This window comes from Equus asinus, chromosome 25 (genome assembly GCF_041296235.1).
Source record: "Equus asinus isolate D_3611 breed Donkey chromosome 25, EquAss-T2T_v2, whole genome shotgun sequence".
NCBI lineage: Eukaryota > Metazoa > Chordata > Mammalia > Perissodactyla > Equidae > Equus > Equus asinus.
The window spans coordinates 54,196,304-54,219,873 of record NC_091814.1 but is presented as its reverse complement, the minus strand read 5'-3'; the positions used below and the strand labels follow the sequence as shown (position 1 = coordinate 54,219,873).

The 23,570-nt window shown below is 49.2% G+C and overlaps 1 protein-coding gene across 3 annotated transcripts; it reads left to right on the top strand.

The window, feature by feature from the left end:
• Positions 1 to 8,559: 8,559 nt before the first annotated feature.
• Positions 8,560 to 23,081, top strand: POGK (pogo transposable element derived with KRAB domain). 3 transcript variants are annotated; one of them, XM_044758012.2, is made up of 6 exons: positions 8,560 to 8,728; positions 10,138 to 10,271; positions 15,590 to 15,716; positions 16,464 to 16,559; positions 17,906 to 19,390; positions 21,191 to 23,081. In XM_044758012.2, the coding sequence occupies exons 2-5, from the start codon at positions 10,140 to 10,142 to the stop codon at positions 19,375 to 19,377; spliced, it is 1,827 nt and encodes a 608-aa protein (XP_044613947.2). In that variant the 5' UTR covers positions 8,560 to 8,728; positions 10,138 to 10,139; the 3' UTR covers positions 19,378 to 19,390; positions 21,191 to 23,081. The 3 variants fall into 3 exon arrangements, with proteins under 3 accessions (XP_044613947.2, XP_044613949.2, XP_044613948.2); XM_044758014.2 differs by having other exon boundaries at positions 8,615 to 8,728; positions 15,472 to 15,716; XM_044758013.2 differs by lacking the exon at positions 8,560 to 8,728 and adding an exon at positions 8,746 to 8,880.
• The last annotated feature ends 489 nt before the right edge of the window (positions 23,082 to 23,570 follow it).

Below are 23,570 nucleotides of genomic sequence, written 5' to 3'. Positions count from 1 at the left end.
ATTAGCTTAGAATATTGTCTTCCATCCCTTGACTCTGAGCCAGTGTTTGTCTTTAAAGCTGAGATGTGTTTCCCGGAGGCAGCATATTGTCAGCTCTTGCTTTTTAATCCATCCCACCACTCTGTGTCTTAGGAATGGAGAATTGAATCCATTTACACTTAGAGTGATTATTGATATACGAGGGCTTAATACTGCCATTTTATCACTTGCATCCTGGTTGCTCTGTATTTCCCTTGTTTCTCATCCTGTGTACTTCCAACTGCCAATTCAGTTTGGTGACTCTCTATGATGGTTTTCTCAGTTTTCTCTTTATTTATCATTTATGTCTCTGTTCTGATTTTTTGTTTAGTGGTTATCATGAGGTTTGTATAAAAGATCTCGTAGATGAGATAGTCCGTTTTCTGATAGCCTCTTATTTTCTTACTCTAAGCAGGTTCCATCTCTTTCCTCTTCCCCGTCTAACTCAATGTTGTCACAACTTATTCTGTTTTGTATAGTGAGTTTGTGATTAAAATGAAGTGATTATAGTTATTTTTGATGCTTTCCTTTCCTTTGTCTTTAGTATTATAATTATTTGCTGACCTTTTCTGATAGAGAGCCATAATTTTCTGATTTAGTCTATTTATTTCCCTGCTCAGGTTTTGTAATCCCTTTTTTTTCAGATATGAGGGCCTCCTTGATCACTTCTTGTAGAGGGGAGGCGGGTCTTGTGGTGATGAACTCCCTCAGCTTTTGTTTATCTGGGAGAGTTTTTATTTCTTCATTGTATGTGAAGAATATTTTCACCAGATAGAGTATTCTTGGCTGCAAGTTTTTGTCTTTCAGAATTTTGAATGTGTCATTTCATTCTCTCCTAGCCTGTAAGGTTTCTGCTGAGAAATTTGCTGAAAGCCTGATGGGGGTTCCTCTGTAGGTCATTCTCTTCTGCCTTATTGCCCTTACTAACTTTTTATTTGTCATTGACTTTTGCCAGTTTTACTAATACATGCCTGGGAGAAGGTGTTTTTATATAGATGTAATTAGGAATTCTATTCTCTTCATTTACATGTAATTCCAGCTCCTTCCTGAGGTTTGGGAAGTTCTCAGCTATTATTTCTTTGGACAAGCTCTCTGCTCCTTTCTCCCTCCATTCTTCCTCTGGAATACCTATAATCCTTACGTTGCATTTTCTAATTGAGTCAGATATTTCTCATAGAATTTTTTCATTTCTCTTTTGTCTTAGTTCTCTCTCTCCTCCTCCATCTGAAGCATTTCTATTTTCCTGTCCTCTAAATCACTAATTCTGTCCTCTGTTATATCAGCTCTGTTTTTTAAGGATTCCAGATTTTTCTTTATCTTGTTCATTGTGTTCTTCATCTCCAACATTTATAATTGGGGTTTTTTTTTTTTTAATGGTTTCAATCTCCTTTGTGAAGGATTCCCTCTTCATCAATTTTATTCCTAAGTTCATTGGACTGTCTGAGTTTTCTTGTAACTCATTGAATTTTTTTATGATAGCTATTTTGAATGCTCTGTCATTTAGATTATAAATTTTGAGCCTTCAGGACTGATTTCTGGGTGCTTGTCATTTTCCTTCTGGTCTGTGTATTAATGTACCTCTTACTATTTGATGCAGTGGATTTGTGCCTTTGCACATTGGTAGTACCTAGTCGCAGATTCCACCTGCTGCCACTGGGGGAAGGGGGGGAAGGAGCTGTGTTTCTGAGCCCCCTGTAATTCCTTGTATCTCTGCCTGACCTTTGGAATCTATGCTGATAGGGCCTGTCTGCGATTGCTCGCTCACAGGTGCCGCTTTACAAACATATGCGCATGTGCTCTGGTGGGATTCCCTTGCTCTGGCCCACTGGCGGAGCTGGTGCACCAGGCAGCAGGAGGGGCGCTTTCCTTCAAGCACACGATCCTGGGGTGTTCTCAGTTTGCCCTCGCTTTCTGCCCTCCTGAGGTGCTGGCTTGATGAAGACACCTCTGCAATTGCTTTGCCTCCTCTGTGTGGAGCTTTCCCACAGGTAGGAGGCAACTTGGAGAGTGAAGGTATTCCACAGAGAGCTGCCCCTCTCCTTTCAGAGATGCACATGGCCCTGTGCCCTAAGTTGCTGCCAGGGAGGGAGAGGAGATCCCCTTACCTCCTTCCACTTCCTCCCAGGGGTCCAGCACCTCCATCTTCAGACAGATGGCTGTGTGGCTCTCCAGCTCTATTGTGTTGTGTGAATGTCCCCTGTTGGTTTATGAACGTCCTTTTCATTGTATCTTAGGGGGGAGAGTCTAAGGGAAGAACTCAGTCTGCCATGATGCTGACATCACCCTGAAACTACATTTTCTAAAACAATGTTGTTGAGGACATTCTTAATTATATCATTCAGTGTTCCTTATATAAGCTACATGAGAAATTTCATCTAGGATCCACTGCTAGAGAAAACTTTGTTTTCTGCTGAAGAACTAGTTTGCTTTTTCCTTCCCAGTAAAGAGGCTCCTCTGTCTATGGAAAGAAGAGAGGAATAAATACATACAAAAATACATGTGGGGGGCCAGCCTGGTGGCATAGCTGTTAAGTGCACACATTCTGCTTTGGTGGCCCAGGGTTCGCCGGTTCAGATCCCAGGTGTAGACATGGCACCATGTGAAAAGCCATACTGTGGTAGGTGTCCCACATATAAAGTAGAGGAAGATGGGCATGGATGTTAGGTCAGGGCCAGTCTTCCTCAGAAAAAAGAGGAGGACTGGCAGATGTTAGCTCAGGGCTAATCTTCCTTGGAAAAAAAAAAGAAGGAAAAAAGTGCAAAAAAAAGTGCAAAAGTATATGTGGGAAAGTTACTTTGAGGATTATAGTATTACTAAGATCTTAGGAAAACCCTGAAATACAATTGATCATAAGTAATCTCAATGGACAAAAACTTGAAACCATGCCCTATGAGGAACTATTGAAGAAAATAGGGATATTCAGAGGAGACTTGAAGGGTTAGAACAGAATTTTTTAAATATTAACAAGCCTGTTATGTTAGATTCATTTTGTGTCATCTCAGAGGCTGAGACTAGGAGCAATAAATGACTATTTTAGAAAAGAGTTGGAGAGGGTTGTAGACATAATGTATAAGCTAAGAGATTAGAAGAACCAGTATGAATGGGCTGTACTGAGCTCACCACCACTGGTGTAAAAGAAAACGAGCTCTTGACTGGGCCAGCCCTGAGCAGAAAGGTAAAGTGGGAGAGTTGCTGTAGCCTTATCTCCAACTCTGTTTATGTAACTTCCCTGGCTGGTTTGACATATAAAGAGCTTGGAAGTCATCACTCCCATCCTCACAAAAAGAAAAAATGCTGAACAAACTGAAAATCAACAAGTCTTGGATACATCAGGGAAGTGAGGTTACAGGACAAACTGACACTCCAAAAACTAGAGAGACAGGCAAATACAGAGAATCAGAAGCTGCATCTGGAGACTGGGAGGAACACATAAAGGACAAGCGCCTAATTACTGGAGATTCAGCCTAGAGTAGCTGAGGAGCGAAACAGTCCCGGAGGCCCCCACACTTTCCTAAGTTTTATCTCCAGTAGCTCCACCAGGTTCTCAGGGTGAATACGGGACAAAAATCTCCTGATACACCCTGCAAGGAGAAGAAGGAAATTAACCATTTAAAAATAAGCCCAGAGTGCTATGTTCTCCTTAACAAAGGCCTTAGCCTTCAAGGGCAACTGTTTTACCAGAGCCTAATCAACTTGGGGTTTACCAGAGCCTAAATGCCCTGGGGGAAGGGAAACATCCAAAACCAGCTCCTTCTTTCTGTCTCACTCACCGGCGAAGAAGGAGGAAGCTGAGAAGCACTTGTGAAGGTCCTAGCCTGGGACACAGGCTCATGAAAACACTGAGACCTAATCACAGATCACAGAACGCTTCTCCTCCCGCAGCAGTTTACCAACATAGCAATGGGGCTCTAGTACAGAAACAGGGCTTACAGCTAAAAGAATTGTAAGCGTCAGACTTTACTTAAGCAAGAGTCTCTGGGGAAATCTAAAGACAACAGGGGAGACAAAAACAGACACTGGAGGAAATTTTAGCCTTTGATACCTACAGCTATAGCAAACAGTAAATACAGCCTTGCTTTCAACATGCTACATAAATTCATACATACATGCAACATGATACAAATGTTCAACATACAGGGCATCCTAAAAGGCACAAAACACAGTTTGAAAAGCAAAGTAAGCATTAGCACTAGATCCAGACATGGCAGAGATATGGGAATTATCAAACTGGGAATTTAAAATAACTATGATTAATATGCTAGAAGCTCTAACGAAAAAGTGTACATCATGCAAAAAAAGATGGGTAAAATCAGCAGAAAGATGGAAACTCTAAGAAAGAACCAAAAGGAAATTCTAGAAATCAAAAATACTGCAAGAGAAATGAAGAACGTTTTTGATGGGCTCATCAGTAGATCGGACACAGCCAAAGAAAGATCAGTGAGCTTGAAGATATGTCAATAGAAACTTCCCAAATGGCAAAGCAAACAGGAAAAAACCCCAGAACTATTGGAAAAATTACAAAAGGTATAACACACACATAACGGAAATACCAGAAGGAAAAGAGAGAGAAAGGAACAGAAGAAATATGTGAAGTAATAATAGCTGAGAATTTCCCAAAATTAATGACTGACTCCAAACCACAGACCAGGGAGCTCAGAGACTACCAAGCAGGAAAATACCAAAAAATCTACACCTAGGAATATCATATAACAAAGATCAAAAACAAAAAGAAAAATCTTGAAAGAAGCCAGAGAAAAAAACCACCTTTCCTATAGAGAAACAAAGATAAGAAGTCCATTGCACTTCTCTTTAGAAACCTTGCAAGCAAGAAGAGTAGAGTGAAATATTTAAACTGTTGAAAGAAAAATATCCCTTTTCTTTTTGTGGCAGAGACAAAAATCCAGGCTCCCTTTTCAATGTGTGGAGCAGTCTCTGTAAAGTAACTGCCCAGACACGCTCTACATTTCTCAGCCCCTTCTCATATGAATGTGGCCAGGTAACTGATCCTAACCAATGGAACGTGAGCGAAAGAGATGTGCGTCACTTCAGGGCCAAGAAAAGGGTGTGATGTCTCCGTTCCCTCTTTCCCCTTCACTCTAGTGGATGAAGAAAACTACAAGGCCCAAGAGTATGGAAGAGCCACAAGATAGAAGAAGCCTGAGCCCCCACATCACAGCACGGAGGAGAGTCACCCGTGGACCAGCAACACCCACTAAGGACCGTTACATAAATGAAAAATAAATTTCTGTTGTGTTCCAGCCTTTATACATTTGTGGGTCTGTTTTTTGCAGTAGCTAGTATTACACTGTTACAATTCTCTTTCCTCTTCTTCTAGACAAACATCTAAGTGTGCCTTAGCCCTCTCAGGTGCTCTAACCACCATGTGCTTCCTCTCTAGGAACCTTCTAAGCCCTTCCAAGAACTGTCCAGAGCAGGGTTTCCCTTACTATTTTATCAAGACCCCCCAGGAATATCTTGAGGCTTTACCGAGAAATATCTACGGTTGGGGTCATATCTTGATCTTCCTCTGAAGTGCCAGAATCCCAGGGAAGAAAAAGATACAGTCAGCAGTGACATGCCCTCCCCTTCTCTTAATCTAGGATTTCCTTGTCCACGTAGTCAAGGATTTTCACCATGAAAGGGGCAATTCTCCTTTCTGCTGCCTCAGAGCATCCCCATGGGGCCCAATGTTGGGAGCCCTAAGTCGAAGGTTGCCTCTGACCACTGTCTCAATTAGCTACAGCCACAAAAATGCTATATAACAAGCCAACTCAGTACTCAATAGCTTAAAACAAAACAGTGATCTCCTCTCATGCTCATCGGTCTTTGTGTTGGTCAGGATGGCTGTGTAACACAGGTCTCATTCTGGAGGCCAGGCTGGAGGAGCAGTGACAACCTAGGCATGTTGTTGTCATGGCAGAGGTGGTGATGTCATGGCAGAGGACAGAAGCTCCCAGAGGTGCATATAGAAACATGTGAGACCTTTCATGACCTAGGCTCAGGATCAGTGCACAGCCACTTCTACCCACATTCCACTGGCCAAAGCATGTCACATGGCCAGCCCAAGTGAAAGGACGTTGAAGTACATTCTGCATGTGTAAGAACTTAGCGGGATGTGCTGTGTAACACTACCACAGGGACGCAAAGAATCAAGACTATACATTCAACCCACCATAGTCCTTGAGGACTGGAGCCACGGGAGCCAGTAGCTATGCTGACCTGAGGGCAGTGGGGCCTCTGCTGAAGGTCAGAAATACGTATTCACCAGGAGACACTAAAGTTCAAAATGCGTATTTTGTGGGATTTAGACTCTTTAGAATCCCTATGGCTTGTGTATTGCAAAATGCAATAGGAGAAAAGATGAATTCAGACCAATAGCATTATTAAAGAATTATATATTGATTTCATAGGTGTTCTGCTCATATTTATTAACCATCTACTAACAGAAATTCATCTTACCAAATTACCAAAACCATGCTCTGTCCCAAAGACTAGCTTCCGTCACTCCCCATTCAGACCAAGATGAAGTCTCATGGAGAATGGAATCACAGAATGATAGACCTGAGGGGAAATGTGGAAAATATCTGGTTTAACTCCCTCTTTCTGAAGATGAGGAAACCCAGGCAGAGACAAGTGACGTGACTTACAAAGCCACCTAAACATGAACGTCTCCAGTGCACTGTGCCTACCCCAGCACCCTGCTCCTAGAGTAAGTCTAGTTAGCAATTATGGACTTGCCCAAAGGTGGGTCCCATGACAATAATTGAGAGCATGGGGCTGAGGGTTCAAAGTCAAGAATTCAGGTGGGCCACTGTTGGCTGGCCTCTTCCCAAGGAAAACCTAATCAAAGCTGCATGAGAAGATTAGGGCTCGCAGAGTCTAAAACCCTAACATAGTAGTCCTCTTTGGTTATCTCATAACCTGTATCAATATCTTTTTCGTAAGAAGGTGAGATGCCAAGAATGCCCCTAGTACTGTTCTGTTCCTGACACCCTCCTCGCTTTCCCATCTCAACCAGCCGTTTCCTCAGAAAAGTTAAGATGGGAATGTGAACCAATTTGAGCTGAAATGTCACTCCTGCTCTAAAAATGCTAAATTAGAAAAAGAACGGTTTATTAAAAGAAACAAAAAATTCTAACATTCTCCTCTCTCCCAATATTTGAATAATCTCCATCCATCGATCAGACCTTGTCTGCTCTTGGGTTGTCTGACATAATTACACTTCAAAGATGTGATTGTCATACTATATTTTATGTGTCAAGAGCTCCACGGCTCCACAGTAGCCTCTCCTCTGGCAGAGAGAAGTAAGACTCACATACAAATAAACAGAAATGGCCACAAAAATTTGGAGATCTTTCTCAGCAGGTACTCAGGTGTCAGGGTCAGTCTGAAAAGTTTGACAAACTCTCTCCTTGACCAAACTTTAGTCAGGGTCCTCTGAGCCCCCTTCTCCACCGGGCCTCTGACTTGGGCACACACTCCCCCTCCTGTCCTCAGCCTGCGGGGCCCAGTTGTAGCAAGAATCCTGCGAAATCAGATCAGACAGAATCCCCCACTCTGATATCTGATACCTTGGCCTGCCCGGCCAGTTAGAATCCTGCGAAATGAGTTTAGCAAGAATTCCCCTCCCCCTGATGTCTCCTCTCAGTAATTTTCCATCCGCGGACCCCTCCACTCTCTTCCCGGGCTGTAATTCCCCAACATGACTTTGCCGTATTCCGAGTTGAGTGGCTTCTCTCTCCCCTACTGCCATAGTCTTGACGGGTATCTTAACAATCTTCATAAAAGTCCTCTTTACCGTTCTAACAAGTGTCAGAATAATTTTTTCTTTAACAGCTTCCCAACAAAAAACCAACCCCCGAGTCTTGCTCCGGAATGAGAAGGGCTTCAGGGCTTCTCGCCTCATTTTTCCTGTATTGTCCACAGAGCTGCACGCGAACAACTCCTTTGAACATTTAGATAAGGGCCTTCTATACACTTACTTCGTCGACGAGAGTCCATCTTGGGATTTAACAGGCAACAACTACAAAAATCAGGAAGTTCCTTCTCCATGTATGCTGCGAACGAAGTTCTGGGCATATGCCTGCCAGAATACGAGCATGCTTCCCCAAAGATCCGGGACCCCTCCTCACCCCGCCGCGCCGCCTTGCTGGTCTCCTCTTCATAACGCGTTCCTTGAAGCAGGGCGAGAGTGCCTTGAGCGCTCCTCCAAGCAAGTGCAAACCACTGGCGAATGCAAAAGAGCACACGGATGTGCGCGCCCAGGTTACACTCAGCTAAAAAAGAAATCCGCGCTCTTCCTGCCCCCTGCCCGCCAAGGTCGCACACAGCGCCTCGGCAGCGGACGGCACCGGCGGAGAGCGGAGCGCGCAGAGAGCTCGCCCGCGCGGCCAGCGCCGAGGGCCGGGAGCTCCGCCGGGAGGAGCGCGCCGCGGGGCCCGGCCGGAAGCGGCGCCGGGAGGAGGCGCGGCCGGCGTCCCCGGGCGCCGCCGAGGCCTGCTGACATCAGCCGCGCTCCTCCCCTCGCCTCCCAACACCCTCAGCTCCGGCCGGACCCTCCCTCCTCCCACCACGTGTCCTCGCCGCTCCCTCCCGAGGGGCCGCGCGCACGGGTAGCCGGAGAGGCGGCGGGGATGGCGCTGTGACAGCCGGGCCGGAGCCCTCGCGTCCCCCCCCGCGGCCCGGCCCGCGCCGGCCGCTCGGCCCGGCGGTGAGTGCGCGCGGGCGGGCCCCTCCCGCGGGCCCGGGGCGGCTCGGCCGCGGCGGGGCGGGGGCGCCGAGCCTGCAGCTGCCAGCGCCGCCGCCGCCTTTGTTGCGGGCCGGCCGGGGAGGCAGGCGGCGCCGGCTGCCGCCGCTCGGCAGGTGCGCCGGGCCGGGAGCGGGCCGGCAGGGGAGGCGGGCCGGCCGGGGGCGGGGGCGGGGGCGGGGGCGGCGGCAGCGCTCCGGCGCGGGGCCGCGGAGAAGGGGAACTGGGACAAGATGGCTGGAGCATCGGAGCGCGCCCGGGGCGCGGCGGCTGCGCGGGCGGGGCGCGGGGAGCGGGCGGGTGGGCGGCGGCGGCCCTGGCCGCGGGCACCTCGCCGCCGGCGGCCCCCGCGCCGCCCGTCACCTCCTGCCCCGGAGCCGGCGGGGAGGCCCTAGCCAAGTTCCGGCCCCAGCTCCCGGGATCTGAAGCTGTTCCGCCCTCCCCAGACCCATCCCTGCCGCGGTCGCCTGTCGTTGTTGGAAATAGCAAGCCGACTTTGGACTCGGGAGGGAGCTTTTCTTTGGAAGCCCGGGAGGACGCGGCCCGCAGGATGCACCCTCAGTCCACCTGGGAACTGCCCGCGTCCCTAGAGGACAGGAGGGAGGCCCTTTGTACGTGCTGGCCTACGAGCTCGGCAGGAGAGAATTTTCTTCGGCCCAGAGGCGACCAGTCATTTCCCACTGGGGGTGCGCCCCAAGGCCTGGCCCCAGCAGATTTCTGCACCATCTTGGGTCCCCAGGCATTACCCCTCACCGTGTGTCGCTGACTGCCAGGCTTGAAAAGTCGCTTAAGGCAGAACGAGTCTATTCTGAAACAGCTCAGGGACAGAACCTTTGAATCTGGAAAATCCAGGTGATGGGTATCCTGGGCCAGCCAACCTCCTGATGCTTAATTGGCCTGTAGGAACAACCCAGTTGAGGAGGTGTCCTCTCTGTGTTCAGATGCCTTCATTGATAGGAGGCCAACACCCCTCTCCTGCTGCTGCTAACATGTTTGGGTGGCGCTGGCTGTGAGAAAGTTTGACCTTTCAGCGCACTCTTTAAACCTCTTCCGGAATGTTTCCCCACCGTCCTGTTCTGCCCTTGGGTGTCTATAGAACCAGTCTGGTCTCTCTTCCACAGATAGGTTTTTAAATATTTGAAGGCAGCCAGGTATGCTGGCCCTTCTTATCATATTTAAATATGTCACCTTCTAGCTTCCTGGTGCCCACCCTGAAGCCCTTCCTCCAGGGCCTGACTCTGCTCCCTCCCTTCCTTCAGGCCCAACAGGGCTAAAGAGGTTTGTGTAGCCTGAGCCACTCCGACACCCCAGGCTTTGAAGCTTGAAGCATTCATACCAGTGCCTGACTTTTCTGAACTGAATCTTGCTTGCAGAGATGGAGTCCACAGCTTACCCTCTCAATTTGACCCTGAAGGTGGAGGAAGAGGAAGAAGAGATTCAGAGCCGGAAACTGGAGGATGGTCCCACAGATATGCAGAAAGTGCGAATCTGCTCAGAGGGCGGATGGGTAAGTAAGAAGGTGTGGGGTCCGCACACGGCTGTGATGAGCAGGCCTGGGAGCCTGGCTTGTTTTAAGTTTCCTCCTCAGGCAGACAGAGGAAGTAAAAATAGCCCAGCCCAGCCTGGTGTGTTTGCATTCCTGAGAAAACAGTCCTGTGGCTTTAAAAGGCACTCTGAGGAATGGCGGAGCAGGTCACTGGAGCAGTCCCTTGAGCCATGAAGCTCATCATCGTCAGGTTTGGGAGTCCAGGAGGCCAAGGTTGCGTCTCTCTCCTGAACCACTCGTGCCCCTACACCCTGCTCAATGCCAGGCACGTCGTCGACACCAACTTAACGTTGGCTGTCCTGTGTTAAGGAAAAAATTGTTCTAACAGTTGTTAAGATGGTAAGGAAGACTGTCTTCAGGACTATTGAGATAGCTGTCAAGACTGTCGCAGTCGGGGAGAGAGATGGGGCTCAACACTGAAGACAGTACAGACGAGAGGGGATTGATACCCAGGAGTAGAGTGGACGGGTCAGTGGATGGAAAATTACTAAGAGTAGACATCAGGGGTAGGGGGATCCTTGCTAAACGGACTTAACAGGATTCTTACTGCAGGCAGACATCAGGGTGGGGGACTTTTTCTAAACTGACTTAGCAAGATTCTTGCCAAAACGGGGCTGGGCAGGCTGAGGACAGGCGGGGAGCCAAGATGGAGGCCTGGTGGAGAAGTGGGCTCAGAGGAGCCTCACTGAGGTTTGGGCGAGGAGTCTTCGTCACCTGTTGCTAGTTGAGGGGAATCATTCTAAAGAGGACATGGGGCATTGAACTGACACGAGGAGAGCTTTGTGACGCGAAGCCGTGGGTTCTGTGGGAACACCGCTCACAAGAGTTCCCACAGCAGAGCTGCATTTCCAGCTGGCCTGGGCTGAGGGGTTGGGATGGTAGGCCGCGGGGAGAATGGAGCATATCCAAACGAGACTGTGAGAGAATTAGAGTAAACTTAGGAACGTGTAAATGCAATAATATTTACAGTTATGATTATGTCTAATTACAGTAGTTACTGGGCTTCATGAAAATTGGGCATGAATGGTAAACGTTTTAAATAAGCCACAAGTTGACATTCCTTTTCTCTGCTTAGTTTCCCCCGTGTGTGAACATTATCAGTATACATAACATCCTTTGCTTCCAGTGAGATCTGTGTTCGTAGGATCGCGGTGCTTCCCAGTGATCCCGTCCAGCTCCTCTCCACAGGAGGGAACTGGGGTACAGAGAGGATACACGTGTACACTGATGTTTATTCTTAAAAACTCCTCCTGAGCTGGACCCTTAAAAGTAGTGCATTTTTGTGTTATGCATGTTATACCTCAATAAAAAATAATAGTAAAAAACACCGCAGTACCGGGCTCTGGGCTCGCCATCTGGCTGTAGGCTGCTCTGCCTTTGTCACTTTGGTGTTCTCTGTTCCTTGCCCACCCCATCCTCCTCCCTGGTTCTGACCCTCGCAGCTGGGGAGACCTGGAGGGGCAGGAGTCAGTGCAGTCTAGCACCGAGCAAGACCTCAAGCCAGTAGAAACCCTGGGCTTTGAGGCTAACTTGGCCAACCCAGAAGATCCAGATAGAGTGGAGAACCTTGGAGAACGGGTGCAGTGATTGGACCTCTGCGTGTGCTGAGACAGTGAGAAAAGAGCACAGTGAAGACCGCCCCTGGGCAGTCCGGCATCCATCCGCAGTTGCTGAGCACAGCGCTGGCTGTTACTAAGCTGAGATCCCAGGCTCGTGGAGGCACTAGTCTCTGAGGAAGACAGGGAGGTCAACATAATTAATAGGGCAGCATTTGGGCTGCAGGGGACGTCAGTTCAGGAGGGGGCTGGACTCCAGCTCGGGCTGGAGAGCCCGAGAGGCCACCCAGAGCAGGTGAGCACAGACCTGGCCTTGAGTAGTGGGCAGCTTGGCCCCCAGCCCTGCCTTGGGACATTTGGCAATATCTAGAGACATTTTTTGGTTGTCATGACTTGGGGGGCGTTGGAGGCTGGGAGATCCTCCTGGCATTTCCTGGGTAGGGGCTGGGGAGGCTGCTGAACGTCTGCAGTGCCCAGGACAGCCCCCACAACGAAGGCTTACCCGGCCCACAGTGTCAGTGACGCTGAGGCTGAGAAGCCTCCAGCATTAGACTAGGGGAAGAAGAGAAGTGAATCTGATTCTTAAATATGTATTTTCGTTGTGGGGAATTATGTTAGGCCTTTCAAAGTTAAGAACTGTGCTCGCTATTAAGATAATATTCCATAGGAGAGTTGGAGTAGAAATACAATTTCAAGTAGAGAAAAGGAAAAATGTTCTTTGAACTGAGTCTTTGTCATGAGTGGACCCGGCCCAGGGAGGGGAGGGTGCTTGCGCTGCAGGCACAAGGAAGGCTTGAGCAAAAGCCCCAGAAAGGAAAGCTTGTGTGCAGAGTAGGAGCAGCTCCCGGGTGGAGCTGGCATCCAAAGGGCTTGTCAGAGTGGGAGGGGTGGGAGGGGAGAAGGCCGAGAAGTGGGACAGGCCAGGCCGGGGCCAGCCTGAGGGCGAAGGGTGCTGGGCCAAGGAGCCTGAGCTCCCTCCTTGGTGACTCGAGGGAAAGTCCTCGGCTGTCTTTCTGAGGGAAGCCTGGGTTCAGCTGAGGCCTCCGTGGCCCACTGAGGACGCACGGGCTCTGGAGTCAGACTTCCTAACTCTGACCATGGTCACCTTACTTAACCGCTCTGTTTCCTCACCTCTAAGAGCGGGACTGCCCCACACCGTGCCTGGCATGCAGCAGGCGCTCCGCCCCCAGGTCCCTGGCATCCTCGCTGGGTGGCGTGCAGCTCGGCAGCTGAGGCTGTGCACTGTATGAGTACCGCCTGGTCCCAGAGGCGGGCGTGGGCAGGCCGGCCGTGTGCACAGCTGAGGGAGGACCACCTGGCCGCTGAGGCCGTGATCGCTGAGGGAAGGGGAGCACGGAGACCGAGGGCCCCCACCTGCGAGGCCAAGAAAGGGTGTTTGGGGGATGCACACCGGCTGCCTGACTTGAGGTTTGCCCAGGCTGGCCCAGTTTGCCTTCTGCTGTGCCCAGCCAGATGGAAGGCCGCGGTGAGAGGGCAGGCCGCACAGCAGGGCCTGGCCAAAGACTTGCCCGGCTCTCAGAGGGTGGTTGTGAGGAGGGTGTCTGAGCCACTGCCCCGTGCACCTCTGGAGCATCATGTGGGCTTGTTGGAAGATCCCCCGTGGCTTGGGCATTAGTAGCTGGAAACAAATCCGGCAGCAGCCTCCAGCTGCTTTCTCACAACTTCAAGGCTCCCGACATTTTTACCAGGCCTGGGACGTGTCACCCTCTACAAGTATCGATGGCCCCTCTGAAATGAGAGGCAGAGCCAGTCCTGTGGCCCATTTTATCAGCAAAGGAAAAGGGACTATACATAGATATGGCCTAGATCTGGAATTTCCTAGGGAGAGAGAAGGCCAAAGGGAGAGCTGTTTAAAAGCCTGGGAAGGGGGACAGGGTGTGGCGGAAAGTTCCTGGCTGACGGGCTCTCCAGATCAATGCAGAAGCCTGAGGCCAGCCTGGTGCAGTCTGTTTGTCCCTCCTAGTATTTCACTCAGGGAGTTTTGTCCATTCTTACTGCAAAGAGGAGGCTTGGTTTTGTGACAGATGAAATTTCATGATTATTTGAAATGATTCCAAGTGGAACAAGAGAAAGGGAATCCAGAGATTATTTGCTTAAATCCTTTATTCAAAAACAACTAAATGGTTACTATCTACAGGAAGTGTTCTAAACTTAAGGAAACGGAACAAGCACGGGTTCTGCCCTCAATGAGCACGTATTCTGGTGTGTAAGCAGACAGGTAAACTGAGATCACACTGCCGTATGATAAGTGCCACCATAGTGTTGAGCCCAGGGCAGCACGGGATGTGTCAGTGGGCACACAGCCAGGGGTGGGGCGGGCTTCCAGGTAGCAGGCGAGTGGGCTGAGTCTTAGAAGGTGGGTGGGCCTCCCAGCAGTGAGAGAACCCTGTGCTGAGACGAGGAAGGCCAGACGGTGTGCTCAGGGAACTGCAAGCAGTTGAGTGCAGCTGGGCTTGGAGGTGGGCAGAGTGGAGGGCTGGGCACCAGGGAGGCGCTTTACTCTCTAAGGGCTGGAGCCTTGAACTCAGACAGCTAGGTCCAAATCTCCACCCTGCCATTTATCAGCTTTGTGACTTTGGACTAGAAACTAGGCCTCTCTGAGCCTGTTCCCTCCTTCATTAAATGGGGTTGTTGGGGGAATCAGTGAAGCAGTTACAGGGCCTTTCCTGGGAAGCGCTCACTGTGTGTAAGGTGCTGTGAGGGTGGGGGTGAGGTAGGTGGACTTCGGGAATGAGGGGGAAAGGCCGGTCTGGCTCAGTGGTTGAGGGCCGGACACCTAAGAGGCTGCAGCCTGTGCAGACACTAATTTTCCAAGCTGATGACAAACATGGTCGTAATCACCTGGGCCCTAGATTCAGCCTTGGGGAGTGGCTTTGACAGCCGTACCGCAAAGTGACCAGCCAGGTACACAGGCCCAGCGATTTCTTCCCACTGAGCACAGGAGCTGTGGAGTAGGATTTTTAATGACCGAAAGAAAAAACACAGTAAAAGGAAAAGCAGATAGTTGAATAAACAAGAAGTGGTTGGTTGGGTGACTTGGCTGCCTGTCACCATGCCCCCAGTGGGCGGGGCAGTGGGGGGAGCATGGCAGGGCCTGCTCCTCTGGCCCTAGGGCTTTCTAGGGCTTCCTGCCCCAGGAGGCATCAAAGCAGAGCAGTTTGCTCTGGTATCTCCATAAATTTCAGCTCTCAGTAGCCCCTCTCCCTCCTGCTCTTGCTTTTGTGGATTGGGAAAGGCCAGACGGGCCTCTTCTCTGCTGGCTTCTCCCTGGGCGGCTTTGGGTTCTGAGTCAAACGCTGGGGCTGGTGCCCCTGGGAGCGGAGAACAGTGCGCAGGAACCCCCCCAGGCTGAGGTCTGAGGGAGGGAGGGAGGGAGCAGGGTGGGGATGAGCATGTTGTGTTGGTGGTGTTTCCCTGAGCGTGGCTGGTCCCAGGTTCTCAAGTGGGCGGTGGGCCGTGGGCAGCTCTCGCTGCAGGGTGTGAGGGTGCCATGTCCCGTGTCTCCTGGCCTGGTGGTGGGTGCTTCTCTGTGCACCCCGCGGGCACGGGGGCCTGAGCTCGTGTCCTTGTTTTGCCTCTGGCAGCTGTGAGTGCGGACAGACGGGCTCCCTCAGGTCAGGTCCCTCCCTGTGAGACGAAGCTGTGTGCGTCTGTGTCGGCATGTGCCTGTCAGTCGTTGAGAAAGGCCTGTCGCTGTTCCAGGTGCCGGCCCTATTCGATGAGGTGGCCATATATTTCTCCGATGAGGAGTGGGAAGTTTTGACGGAGCAACAAAAGGCCCTGTACCGGGAAGTCATGAGGATGAATTACGAAACTGTGCTGTCCCTGGGTAAAGCTTTGTTTTCTTCTGTCTCCTAGAAGCCTTGAGCCCAGAGAACTGTTTCCATGTCTCTCTTCACTGGTGTGTCCAACATCCCTCTCTCCTGAACTTGGACTCTGTCCCCTCGATGCCTGTGCCCACTGGATTTCCTGTTTTTGATTTAGGCAGGATATAAATATTGTGTCCTTCTACTCAGCGACTTGTGCCAGCTCTCAGAACCGTCCTCATTCAACCCAGGCATTTATATCAGAAAAAATAAGACATAACCTAAGAAGTGTCCCCACAGGTCTGGGCCTGTGCCTCCTATGTTCCTTAGGAGGGAAGGCAGGCCTCATTGTCACCCTCTCAGCCTCAGAAGCTCAGGGACATGCCCCAAAGAGTCCCTGCTCCCCGCCCGGCCCTGATGTCCGTATTGTTAGACTGTAACCGTGCGGAGGGACTTCCCAGTTTGCTCACACAGGCACCAGAGTACTCATCAGACCAGGGGCTGCATTCACGCACTTCCCTGCTAAACGCGGGTCTTTGTTGTTGCTCGTGCCGGCCCCGTTAGCAGAGAGCCATAAATCCCCTTGGACGGACCTATCTCCCATCGTATTTTTTCTTTAGGTATCCCGAGCCCTCTTCCCCGTCTTTCATAAATCTCCATATTGAGAAGACTGGGGCGAGAGGAGTGTTCCTTAAGTATTATAAAGTACTTCTTTTGGCGGTGCTCCAAGACGTCACATAGCTGTTACCTGTTTTATCTCCTGTAAACAGAATTCCCGTTCCCTAAGCCAGACATGATCACGCGCTTGGAAGGGGAGGAGTCTCAGAATCCTGACGAATGGCAGCTCCAAGGAGGAAGCTTTGCAGGTACTACGATCACACCAATCCACCCTCCATCCAATCGGAGCATTCTGAAGCCGGATAAGGTTTCCATATACATTCTGTGGGGTATTGAAGAGTAAGATGGGGTTACGATGCAGGAAGATTATGGGCTTTGGAGTTTCAAATTCTCCTTTCCAGTGCTGTGTAACTTTAGGCAACTTTATTCACCTCTCCAAGCCTCCCTTTCTTCCTCTGTCAGCTGGGGGGTAATAAGTCTCCGTGTGCAACCTTGTATGTGGATGAAGCAAATTGAAGCTTCTGTGGCATTTGGTCCAGCGCACATCCTAACTGAGGCCACCTCAGTAGCGCACCACACACCTCTGAAAACTAAGGAAAATAGTGTGAGAAAGCACACGTTCCTGTCCTGCCTTCCTGTCCTTTCATCTTGGATAGAAAAAGCAATCACAGCTGTAGTACACATTTGAGCAAAAATGTCTAGGGAGCATGTGGTCCTTTAAGAAGAAACCTAGTCAGGAGGGTGGCAGTTGCAGAAATACAGCTTCCGAACAGCCAGATTGGTTTTATTTGCCTTCTCTCTTTAGGTGAGAGTTTAAAATGCCGTATTTTGTTGATTCTGAGATGCATTTTCCCCCCACCACTTTAACATCTCTGAAATGGAGAATGCCTCTTAAAAATGATGGCATGTCATAGTTTAATTAGTGGCATTTTTTTCTCAGCGGCACATAATGGTGCATCTTGCAACTGACGGCACCTTAGTTTTGGTGAGAAATGGTCATTTCCTCTAACCATCTGGGATTTCTGTGAGCACCTTCTCAATATAAACATACAGTGAGACACAGTTCTGGCATTGGTGTGCCAGAACCAGTTTTCTGCCTTATAGACTTAACTTTGTGAAGTGTGATTTTGCTATAGATTTTCTTGGTTTAAGGGGTGTGATTCAGCCGATGATGCATCCAAGTTCTGGAATATTACGCGGTAGTATGGGCTATATTTGGCTTCTCATCCACAGAAAGATTATTTTGACTTACACATGGCCCACAAAATTATTATGCGATCCAGCTTGGCCCCTGTGTTCGGTTCCCAGCTCTGCCACTTTCTTGCTCAGCTTCCTTGATGCTTTACTTAACTTCTTTGGCCTCATCTGCAGAGGAGGAGTAATGCACACAGTCACTGTGACAGGTAGATGTGTCACCCGTGGGAACTTGCAGCGGGTAAGGACTTAGGATATGTTAGCTGTTATTAAAGTGACTACTTTTGGTGAACCTCAGATTAAGGTATTCTTGACTTTTCAACCAAAAAAAATCAGGGAATAAGCCAGAAATCATTTTCCTTACTGGCATTATCTTTGCCCTTCCCCGTTTGTCTCCCAGAAAATGAAGACTCTGACGTGAAGCCTCCGGACTGGGCAGGCCCGCTGAGTACCACCTCCCCGTTTGCTCAGCCTCAGCACCTTGATGGCTTTGGCCTCCGTCTGCCTCGGGACATCGCAGAGCTGCCCGAGTGGAGTGAGGGGTACCCCTTCTACATGGCCATGGGCTTCCCGGGGTATGACCTCTCAGCGGATGATATCGCTGGGAAGTTTCAGTTCAGCCGGGGCATGCGCCGCAGTTACGATGCGGGCTTCAAGCTGATGGTGGTGGAATATGCCGAGAGCACCAATAACTGCCAGGCTGCCAAGCAGTTTGGAGTGCTGGAAAAAAACGTTCGAGACTGGCGCAAAGTGAAGCCGCAGCTCCAGAATGCCCACGCCATGCGGCGGGCATTCCGAGGCCCCAAGAATGGGCGATTTGCTCTGGTGGACCAGCGTGTGGCTGAGTATGTCAGATACATGCAGGCCAAAGGGGACCCTATCACCAGGGAGGCGATGCAACTGAAAGCTCTCGAAATCGCCCAGGAGATGAACATTCCAGAGAAAGGCTTCAAGGCGAGCTTGGGTTGGTGTCGGAGAATGATGCGAAGGTATGACTTGTCCCTGAGGCATAAAGTGCCCGTGCCCCAGCAACTGCCTGAAGACCTGACTGAGAAGCTCGTCACCTACCAGCGCAGTGTGCTGGCTCTGCGCAGGGCGCATGACTATGAGGTGGCTCAGATGGGAAACGCAGACGAGACGCCCATTTGTTTAGAGGTGCCGTCAAGGGTGACTGTTGACAACCAGGGTGAGAAGCCTGTCTTGGTCAAGACGCCAGGCAGGGAGAAACTGAAAATCACAGCAATGCTTGGGGTCTTGGCTGATGGCAGGAAGTTACCTCCATACATCATTTTGAGGGGCACATACATCCCCCCCGGGAAGTTCCCCAGTGGGATGGAAATCCGCTGCCACCGGTATGGATGGATGACCGAGGACTTGATGCAGGACTGGTTAGAAGTGGTGTGGAGACGAAGGACTGGCGCCATGCCCAAGCAGCGGGGGATGCTGATTTTGAATGGCTTCCGGGGCCACGCCACTGATTCCGTCAAGAGCTCCATGGAGAGCATGAACACCGACATGGTCATCATCCCAGGGGGCCTGACCTCGCAGCTTCAGGTGCTGGATGTGGTGGTCTACAAACCGCTGAATGACAGCGTGCGGGCCCAGTACTCCAACTGGCTTCTGGCGGGGAACCTGGCGCTGAGCCCAACCGGGAATGCCAAGAAGCCACCCCTTGGTCTCTTCCTGGAGTGGGTCATGGTCGCGTGGAACAGCATCTCCAGCGAATCCATTGTCCAGGGGTTCAAGAAGTGCCACATCTCCAGCAACTTGGAAGACGAAGATGATGTCCTGTGGGAAATTGAGAGCGAGCTGCCGGGAGGAGGGGAACCACCCAAAGAATGTGACACTGAGAGCATGACAGAGAGCAACTGAAGGGAGAGCACAGGTAAGCAGGCAGGCGCGAGGACTCGTGCTTCACTAAGGGACGTGTTTGTGTTCCACAGACGCTTTGCTCTTGCCGTTATTGTCCTCTATTTCCGAGAACTCTTCGAGCCTGCAGCGCAGTGCTGTAGAGAACCGGCCGTCGGCACTTTCTCCTTTATATGAGACTTTTGTTGCTCGGCTTACTCTGGGTATTTTGCTCTGCAGCCTGGGCCCAGCAGCCCTGCTATCTATACATAAAAGGAACAAGGGGTCAGCTGCCAGAACATTCATCTGGGAGCTGTAGTGCTGAAACAGATTACCTGAGCCTGGAGGAGCATAGTCAGACATTGCTGAGTTAACAACATTTGGTCTGAAAAGCCAACTTCTCCCTTTCCCTTATGAATCGTCTGAACGTCTGGGGCCAGTGTGTGTACCTGGTCCCCCTGGGGACCTGTGCTCACTTCCGCTGGCCTGGAGGGCCCCAAGTGCCCTCTTGGCCTCCGGCCTCAATCCTGGGGTCTGCAGTAGCCCACTGGGAAATACAAGTAATAGCTTACGCTTGCTTTTCCCTAGGATTTCAAGTGTTTTAAAATATCATCTTATTCTCATAATGACCTTCACGTGGAGTCAGCAGTTACGATAATCTTCTTGTAGTCCTCAGATGTCTGAAGAGACATATTTTTTAATTGAATCCACCAAAAAAAGAAAAGAAAACGGGGTGCATATCTAGTCTTACAGTGAATCAAGTCGGGGGGCCAAGGACGGTAGGCCTGGAATTTTCAGAGTTGAGTAGAGAAGGGACACAGCTTTAAAAGGAAGTGGGGAGTGGGGGGACTAGGAAACACCGCCAGTGGCCTGAGTCTGCACCCCCACACGCACACCTTGAGGGACAACGGCCATGTACCAGGGAACATACAGAGGGAACAAACAGCCCACTTTGCCTTCGTCCTTGTTTCCCTGTCTGTCAGTTAGCTTCTTCCTTCAGACACAGTGTTTTAACGTACAGAGGACTTTCCTTCTCTTACAGAGGCCCTGAAACCATCTGACATTTTTTTCTTTCTTTTAAAGTGTAGTTAGGTATTTCCATCCCGGTTGCTTTTTTCCTCCGGGTGAAGTGCTAAAAAAAAATCTTCTGTCGCGCCCCCGCAGGCTGTGTACGTTGAGGAGTGACTTACGTCTCCTTCCCCGCCCCAAATCAGTGTGCTCATGTCACTGAACCCGCTGTCATTCTGGGGTCCCTAGAAGTACAGCGGAGCCGGGAAGTTCTTACTATTACATTCAAAACCACCCGAAGTGCTTTTTTTCCTCTCGTGTCCCGTCCTGTTTTGCCCCATGAATCCAGCCTCCCTTTTCTGCTGACCACTGTACTGCCTCCGTTGGATCAGACTCTGAACTATAGCTGTTTTTATCCTTTTCTCATTGTACCTTTTTTTTCCCCTCTTTGTTACATAACAGTTTTGTGCATTTTTAATTTTCTAAGCTATTTGCTACTCAAAGAACTGGATCAAAAACAGCCAGAAGACGAAAGGGAAAATAACGAAGCTAGGCTGCCGCTCTGAGCCTAGGCACTTATGTCTGACGTCAGCCGTGAGCTTTTGCTCATCTCGACTGCCAGTTGTCTGGGCAGCTGCCTTTTTCTAATGGAGGCGGTGACAGAAGTAGATAGGGATTCTCAGTGAGCGGGAGTTTAGGAGACATATGGGCATAAGACTACCTCTTCTCATCTACTTGAAAATCTAATGATATAATTATGTTTGTTAAAATTATACGATGTCTAAAATCCAAGGGTTAATTTACACTTAGGGTTCTCTCTGTTTTCCAGCAAATGGAACTTTGTTTGAGACAGTTGGGGAGGAAAATCCTCAAGAAGATTCCTCGAAACGTGGATGTACAGGGAACAGCAGGAAGAGGCCATGGGGCTCCGACAGCCCAAGTCTGGATCGCAGCCTGTGTTCCCATCCCGGGACCAGGACGCAGCCCAACCCCGCCCCGCATCCATGAGGTGTCAGAAAAGTCTAGGACTCTTAATTTCATCAGACATGTTTAGGAAAGAAACTGCTTCTGCCCCATTTCTTGTCTTGTTTTAGAGATTACTCCACGTGCCCATCGGAAGAAACCTGTAAATAGGAACGAACAAAGGTGTTTCCTGGAGAAGAGACCATTTGTTCTGCACCAACAGGAGACTCATTATGTGGGTCCAACTCCACTGGCATCCTTTCTGTGCAGAAAACCTCAAGTAAATGTTTTCTTCTGCCTTTAAAAATGCTTCCAAGGGTAGAACCTGTCCCCACAGGTCATGACTGCAGAGAAGGCTTTGTCAAAATGTGTAATTTATGCACACCTGCTCCTTGCACATTTCCTCTTTTGGAACAGTGAGACACTAATGATAACCAAGTTCAGACACACTGGCCGGGTGCCGGCAGATGGCTTTTCTATAGACAAACTAGGTTAGTGTGGAAGATACAGGTTAAAATAAACTATGCTGTTTTATTTATCTTCCCAATCTGGTTGGCAGCTAGACTTTTTTAGGGTCTCATTTAATGGCCCTATTTTTCATTATTATTATATTTAATGATAGGGCAGCATTTAAGACACAAACTCTTCTGTTTCTCAGGCTGCCTGCAGGAGATGTCACCGTAAATTATCTGCTGTCTACATGGTACAAGGCTCATTGACTCATCTGAAACTTGTTTTGTTAATTTCTTTAATATTTCTATCACAAGGGTGGTGAGAGGGCCTGGGCTTTTAGCTGCAGCTTTTCAAGACTCCTAATCTCCTCCTGCCCTACAGGAATGGGTGGGAGTCTTTGAATTTTTACACTATAGTAATTTGCATTCCCACATAAGTCGAGTGTTACAAAAACATTCCTTCAAAGTTATTTGTGCTACAAAAAATATGCCAGAACCACATAGACAAAGCCATTGCTAGAAATGTCATTCCAATGTCAACTCTGGATAACAGGCTACCATAACCACTTTTCCTTCCTATAGACTCAGCTCATTTGTCTATTATACTGTTCTTGGCATCTTGAAACACCTATTGCTACTCAGGTACTCATTTTCCTATTTATTAGTGACTCACCTTTCTCATTTTTTTAAACCAGTTTTCTTCCAAGAGGGGAAATCTCAATTTCTGGTATCTGAATAACTTTCAATGTATCAGTTGTTTTCCCATTTGCTTTTACCTGTACTGTATTCCTTGTCATCTCAAATGGCATCTATACCTAGCTACTTGCCATTCCAGAAGTTTCCTTTCCTTCCAGTTCCACTTAATTTATCCTCCACTGTCCTGGTTCCTGGCTCTTTCCTCTTTATGCCCTATTTTACTTACTTTGGGAGCTTAAAGGATTCTATAAGACCTTGTTTTGGGTTCCTGCATTGGAGCCATGGTTACGTTGCAGAGAAGAATAGAAAATGGGTTCAACTCCTGTTTCCTTTCCCCAACGCCTCCTCGAGTCTCATCATCCGCTGATAGGTGATGCCTTACAGGTTGCATAGCACTGGAACTTTCCTAGAGTAATGGTTCTACTGTCAGGGTTTTTCTGGGCTCGTTCTTCCACTGACCTAATTATGATCTATGCCTAACAGAGCCCCAGTACAACTATTTTGCAGAATGGCTATTACCCTAGAATTACTATAGCACATATTGAGATATAGTTGTACTCCCCAGTAGGTAGGAACTGACCCCAACAATAAACTTTGATAATAAAGACGATTGGCTATAGTGGTTTTATTTACCTGTTAACAATGTGAAAAGTCACATTGCAAACTATCATTTACACTTAATTTTCCCTTCAGTTTGGTACCAATGTATTAACACCCTTGAATCAAAAAAGTGTCTGTTCGTGGGATGGCAGTGTAAGTAATGTTGGTGTCCTTGAAGACAAAGGCAAGAAAAATGATGTGTAGTTTTAAACTGGCTTTTAAAAGGGTGCGGGGAGACCTGGCATCAACACCTTTCTTCTCAATCCGTCACGTTTTGGATGCTCTTAAGTATGGTACATTACCAAAATATCATGAAGGAACTCCATAAAGGGATATTCATTTTCACAGTGGTGACATGCTAGCAAGTCGACGAACAGAACACTTGGTATCCTGTTTTCATAAATTTCCTTAAACTGAAAGCATGATGAACCTCTATGCCCTTTTCATGGTACGCTTTTGGTAAAAGTCCTGACAATGGACCACGTCCATAGAGTGAGT